This window comes from Aplidium turbinatum, chromosome 1 (genome assembly GCF_918807975.1).
Source record: "Aplidium turbinatum chromosome 1, kaAplTurb1.1, whole genome shotgun sequence".
Taxonomy (NCBI): Eukaryota; Metazoa; Chordata; class Ascidiacea; order Aplousobranchia; family Polyclinidae; genus Aplidium; species Aplidium turbinatum.
In genome coordinates, this window is record NC_137472.1 from 45,262,314 (window position 1) to 45,269,380 (window position 7,067).

The 7,067-nt window shown below is 38.9% G+C and overlaps 1 protein-coding gene across 1 annotated transcript; it reads right to left on the reverse strand.

Annotated features, from left to right (window-relative positions):
• On the reverse strand, positions 1-7,067 carry LOC145766280 (uncharacterized). Its single transcript, XM_082577958.1, has 9 exons — positions 6,817-7,067; positions 6,066-6,180; positions 5,398-5,493; positions 5,265-5,322; positions 2,682-4,049; positions 2,239-2,409; positions 1,562-1,732; positions 1,254-1,406; positions 1-1,095 (listed from the first exon to the last, which is right to left on the reverse strand). Exons 1-9 carry the CDS (start codon positions 7,065-7,067, stop codon positions 719-721), a joined length of 2,760 nt encoding a protein of 919 aa, XP_082434084.1. The 3' UTR covers positions 1-718.

The window sequence follows — 7,067 nt, forward strand, 5'->3', positions numbered from 1 at the left end:
TTGATTTTTTATTGTTATAAACTTATGGATCTTCATCACCCATTTTTTGCCATAAGAAATCAAAGCATTTATGCCATAGCCTAAGATTACAGTGAAGAAATGTAAATACTACACACATGCAACAAATCTGGATTTAGCGAGTATAAGGTAGCTGATAGTTTGAAGCTCCAGTTTTTCTTCTTTCCTTCTACTATAAATAGACTATTTCACCACATTTAGGTTTGTTTTATTCTGATGACAGCTCCTGGTGAGTCAGTCAAAAAAAAAAACTGCAGCTTCGAGCTACCTTTTACTTGCTATTTTCAAGTTCTGTATCACCATTTGCTATGAAAGAGTTCAACATATACTAATTGTGTGAAGTTGGAAACAGTAAAATAGTTGAATATTGGTGAACTGTTGAAGGTCTTGTTGGACCGTAGTATATTGCAGCAACTACATTACAAACCTGTACTAGTCCATGACTTTCAGCCAGCTCTCCCAAAGAATGTTAAATGTCCTAATGAATCAGAACTTTTAATGCCAGGATTGGACTCATTAGTCATTCAAGAACACATCGTTAGCGTTTTATGTGAGGACCATTGAAGAAACGATTTTTATCAAATGTTACAAGTTTCAAGCATAACGCGTCAAGGCCAATAAGTCTTTTCGTAGGTCACGGTTTACATATCCTTGGTTTGATTGACAAACCGAGATTGCAGTATCACCTGAACATTCAATGTCACTTCTCCATAAGGTTGCATTTCCTGCAGAACCAAGACTTCGTTTTTGGCGGCATTGTTCTACCAAGACATCTCAGATGGTGCCAATCCAGACACGAGTCGCACATGCTGCTGTCGCCTGCATCAAGATCTAAAAAACAGGAGGTGCACAACCAGCGGCCTTTATTTCGCAAAGTGGTCAGTAGGTTCTCCATCAACTTCCAACCGTCAAAAGAAAAATGTCTTCGCACAGAAGCAATGGCAATGTTTTCATCTAAACACTTCATTGGAATTCTTTCGGGCAATGTTTCAATTTCATTTTCTTCGATCAGTCGATCGCTGAATGGACGCAAGACCTCTTCTATTACCTCAGAATCGACAAACCAACTGAGTATTGCTGAAAAATATGACCATGGGTGACTTTGTTTGATGTAGCCTACGTACGCTTTGACGTAGCCTATCGGCTAGGCAGGCCCACAGAAGTCAAAGTGTAGTTTTTTAAACTAACGTAGGCTATAACAAAAATGAAGTCACACAAACATAAATGCAACAAACCTGCTTCTTTCTGAAAAGACGACTTCAGTCTGAATGGAATTGGTCCGCTCTTTTTTTGTCTCTTGCGTGGTAACCCAATGACTGTCAATCCAGCTCCTTTTGGCCTGCCACGTTTCGTCATCTTTGGTGGAAATTTAATTGATCCTGCATCATCTGTTAATAAACACAACGAGAATCGAATATAAGCTACAACGTAGAAAACATCACTATTTCAACGTTTTTATTAAAAAATTAATAAACATAGTGCATTATGCAATGCAAGAAAAAAACAACTAATCAGAAATGAATGTTTCAGAAACAGCACATACTTGTAAAAGACTGAATAGAACTGGACGGTGTCTGCATCATAATCGCACTGGTATCAACGGTCGACAAGACGTCACCGGGTGTGTGCTGTGAACTACTACTTGAGACTGTAGGAAGTGCAATTCCAGGATCATTGCTGGAAGATGTTGCAGCAGCACTTCCAGTATCAGTGCCTGAAAAGGATCACCTCTGAGCAATGAAGAAACAATAGAAGCGTTGCACGAGTCTTTACTGGACAATTATTGGATATGTTGCACTGTTGCAATGGGGACCAAACTGACGAGGTTACGGTCCTGGGCGGAACATAATGTCGTATAATCGTAAATACGTGCACTGGCAGTAGATATTGTGGTATACCGTATTTTGAGTTGGAAGCGAGCACTTGAGGTGTCAACAAATCTACATTAACCTTTTGAAAACAAGATTTTGTTGCAGCCAAAACATGCTTCTGGCGTGGTTACCGAATGCCAACCAATCCAGTATCTATCAAAATCTGCTAGGTGTTTCTCGATGATTATTTGCAGAATGCTGCATCACCTGTCAATAAACTTATTAGTTATCAAATAATGCAGACCGTGCTATAATCTTAAGAAACATGAAACGTAGTGTAAGCGCAGCATGCAATGCAAGAAAAAAAAGACAACTAATCAGAAATGAAGCTTTCAGAAACAGCACATACTTGTAAAAGACTGAACAGAACTGGACGGAGTCTGCATCATAATCGCACTGGTATCAACGGTCGACAAGACGTCACCGGGTGTGTGCTGTAAAGTACTGTTTGAGACCGTAGGAAATGCAATTCCAGGATCATTGCTGGAAGATGTTGCAGCAGCACTTCCAGTATCAGTGCCTGAAAAGGATCATGCAGTTGTTCACAAAAGCAGAATTACTGAGCATCTGCAACCTTGTATAATCGTAAATTAGTGCGCATGCAGTACATATTAGCCCACCTATTGGATAGCTCAATGCCATAAAAATCATTGCTCAAAAAAGAATTGACTGCAAAAGTGCAAAATCACGACGCAAGTTGCAGTAACTAACCCATATCTCTTCAGATATTTGAAAAAGTAGTCTAGCTTTTCTGATTTAGTAAATAGTGCTAGCATATAATTATAGGCCTACCTTTCTGAGTTTGACCCAAAAAGTTCACAACTTGGAATTTCTTTCCTTCCTGCAAGAACTCTGCAATTTGTCGTAAATTATCCAGGTTGTATTGGAATTCATCCATTCCTTGTTCAGATATCATTAACGCAATCTTCTGGGAAATATCTTGAACCCGGCGATACTTTTGCTGTTCTGATAAAACACATCTTCTTTGAGGCTTGTTAAGAATCTCAACAGCTGGTAATGTGGATGCAGGACCGTTGTCCAGTGAGTTTCTTGTCAGGCGATGGGATTTAAGAAAATATTGCATTGTCCACCGTTCTGAACAAAGATTGGGATTGTACTCTGACATATGGAGCTGCCTTCTAACTGCCAAGACATGCCTACAAGGTAGCAGCATTGATGATGTGAATCCACAAGGACATGCTGTTGTTGTGACTGCCAATTCCCCATGGACACGAGATTTTACTATGGCAGAATCATTCAAAATCTCTGACATGACAACCTTTTCCGCTAACTTGAATTGTTGTTGCACATGAATATATGCAAATGGTGTCAGTAGCTGTTGGTATTGTCTCTCTGCCACACTTGAAATCGCATCCATTGGAACCTTAAGGAAAGCATTTGACGCTTTGTGGTCACGTTCGGTGGAAAGAGATTGGATACATGCCATCAGATCTTTAAAAAACATGGTCATTCCTGAGTATCTTGTTATGACACTTTTCAACTTTCCATTGATGGATTCCAGTCGATTATTAGTTATGTTCAAAAAATTAGCTTTCAAGTTGCTCAGTCCATCCACCCATTGATGTCGAATAGCATGCCAGTTATCGTTATAATATGTTGTGACAGCAATTGGGACTGTTTCAACGAATTGGTTATACATTAACTTATAAGCTGACTCATTTTTGGCATTTGCCAGTTTTCCTAAAATTTCAAGTGATACCTGCCTTTGGGCTGAAGAAATGCCTAATTTTTCCATGGAAACTTCTGTACGAAAAGTGCAAAGGGTATGAAAATAGCAAATTAAAATTTTTGCAGTAGGTAGCATTTTCATCATGGCATCCCGCTCTGTCATGTCTTTGTCAGCCATTACAACCTCCACTTTATCCCAAGCTGGATTGTGGAGTTTAAACTGAGTTAACAGCTTGCTGATAGTCAGTTTGTCTTCAGTGGCTACAAGCCACAGACACACAATTTCCCTCTGACCTAAGCCATCAACATTCAGCATAACATATAATGGCATTCTCAAGTCATTAAGTTTGTAGGTTGCATCAATCAGCAGCATTTCGGGATATGCCGCAAAGGTTTCCCGCATGTCTTTCGTTTGAAAGTATATCGCCTGCAATTGTTTGTCATCATCTGCAAACACATCTACTGCGACACCTAAAATGAAAATAAACTGAGGATTAGTATACCCTACAAAGCAAGAATCTTGGCAATCCTGGGCCAGACTACATCAGATTTAAAAGCAAAAACATCAACTTTTAGTGAAATTTGTTTTCTATTCTATGTTATTCTAATTATTGGCCAGAGGAAGGATGTTTATGCCTTTGGTAATATTTACATCATATAATCAATGTTCCAACTGAGCGGTTGTATACCACTCTCACCCAATTCTCTAAAAGATGCGGCAGATGCCACATGGCAATGCTTAGGGTCCGTTAAAAGGATCCATTAGGAGTAAACTTTTACGTAGATTTCAAATTTAGCAATGTTTTCTATTTCTATCCACTCAATGTAGAATTGTTTCAAGATATTGAAGACCTTTGATTGAATTCCTTGATCCCGCTTTCAATCTTACAATCCCCATAGCGCCTTATGTTGCAACAAAAATTTTTGGAGCATGAGGTTGGGAAAGTAGAATGAATTCTTGTGAAGAAAATGAAGCAAAAAATACTCTCAATTGACCCTTTATAGCTCAATGTTGCAAATTTTCCACACGTTGTAGGGTTCTGTGTTGGTTATACTAGACAAACGTTTTCTGAATAGAAAAACGTCTGAAAATTAGATATTTTTCTTGTGTAGCCTACTATGATGTGCGTACTGGTAATCCGCAGTTCGCTGCAGTAGACGAAGTCTATTGACCGGTAAACCAGGCGGTCAACACTTTAAATTGAACTAGCAATGGGGGGAATTGAACCCACGTCATCGAAATAATTCATCTGCAGTCTAAACCATTACAGCGAGAGGTCAATCGCGAATTGCTTAATTGACATTATATCTGAAATGGTTCAAGAAGAATGCTCACACACAATATCATGTGACAATCAATCTGCAGCAGCGACCTATAGATTGCAAATACGCCTGCGGTGTTGACCAATGTTACAGGCAACCTGGTAGCCTATTCTTGCATTGCTGCAGTACTACAATGATGCAAAAAAAAAAGATTTATCCAAGGTCATGACCCTGACCACAGCTTGCACACACACCTCCGGCTCTAGGCCGGAGTCACATCACCTCCAGCACGGAGCCAGAATTTGACCGGAACCGGAGCTCATTCTATCACTACTTATCATACTGCACATGGAAAGTCATCTCTACTATTTAGCATGAACATATCTTGTATAACAGACAAAAAAGTTTTGTCTGTCGACTAACCTTTTTCTTTCTTCATTTCATTAATAAGTTCATCATAGGTGTTTTCATACAAAGGTCTCTGTTTTGCGGCAATATTATGCAGATCTTTAAGAATAACTGTTTTTCCTGTAGAAGCTGCAATGTGCTTTTGTACCAACTTTTTATTTGCTTTGGTGGCAAGCATTTCTCCGATCACACTGCTTTCTGTTTCATTTAATCTTCGTTGTTTAGGCATCAAATTAAATGCATTCTGAAAAATAATTTATATGCACATAATCAAGAAAACGACATATCATTTGACAGGTGTCCAACCCACAGAGATGGGCAAGATCACCAGGTTCGGTGAATCGACGGCTTGAATATGACCAGTTTCGCACAAACTGGTCATATTCAGCATGTGCGTAGTAATGCGCGCAAAGTGAAATGACCACTTTACCGTGTCTTACGATGAAGTCAAGATCAGAAAATCTGTCTTGCAACATTTTTAACGTGTTTTAGTACAGTAGCAAACAATATTTGAACTTCAAGTGTCATAATCAAAATGCAATTGTACACGGAAAGTAATTTTTTGGATAGAGGGGGGTTTTGGACGGAAATTTCAAATTTTTTTTACTAGAGTTCTTAGAATGTACTGTTGTATCCTAAAACCTCGGTTAAAATTGAATTTGAAAAAAAAAGCCGATTAACCCCCCCCCCCCTAATGTTATTGCTCTTTTTTATCCTTCACATAATTTCTGATGAAAGCCTCATCATATACAGAGCTAGTGTGACCATAGCTCAAAGGCTATGACTACTACCGTACAAAGGGTTATTTCCACTTACTTCATTGAAATCATGATTATGATCATTGACATTACTAATCTCAGTGATGCATAGCGCTTTTCCATCTGACGTCGCATTTACTTTGATTCCAAATGGACAACCTTTTATAAAAGTACTGAAAAACAACAAAGATGAGGTGACATAGGCCGTGTTGAATCACCCATAAGTACACTTGAATTAGCCATAACTCACGTTGAAGTAGCCTACCTGCAAGTCATGTCGAATTGCCCATAAGTTGCATCCAATTACCTATAAGCCCACCTGAATTACCCATAAGTCCGGCTGGATTACCCATAAAGTCACGTTGAATTACCACAAGTTCAGCCAAGCATTCTCATAAATCTAGTCGATTTACCCACAAGTCACGTCAAATTGCCAAAAAGCTGCGTTGAAGACCCATAAGACATGTCTTTATGGATAATTCCATGAGACTTACGGGTAATTCGACAAATTGTGCTGATGAGAAATTCGACGTAACTTATGGGGAAATTGACAAAACTAATGGGTAGCCTACGGTAATTCAATGCAACTTAGGAATAATTCTGGGCATGACAATTCAATGGAAATTACAATAGACAGCATGCGGGAATGGTTCAGCAGAATATATGCATTTTGCTAAGTTCTCAGCATTCATAAGGAATGTAGGCAATTTGCACTTATGCAAAACTCAATCTATTAGCAAAACTTATGCATATAGGCTACATGAGTAGCTCAACCTATGGGCACCAAGGACAAAACCATCATTACTTACCTTTGATTTGGTCTTTTTCCTTGACTACATGATTTGGGTGTTCTTCCTCCATGCACACAAGCATACTGTATTGTACGATACTTCAACTGTTCATTCCAGGTTTTTGTGGATGTAAGTGCTAGACGTCGTTTTGCGCGTTCAATTGTTATGGAATTTCTCACATAAACATTGACAAAGTTTTCTTTTTCCCATTGCTTAATAGCCGAAGAAAGTGTCTCAAAACTGTAATATAATGCTCCCTTCGTAATCAT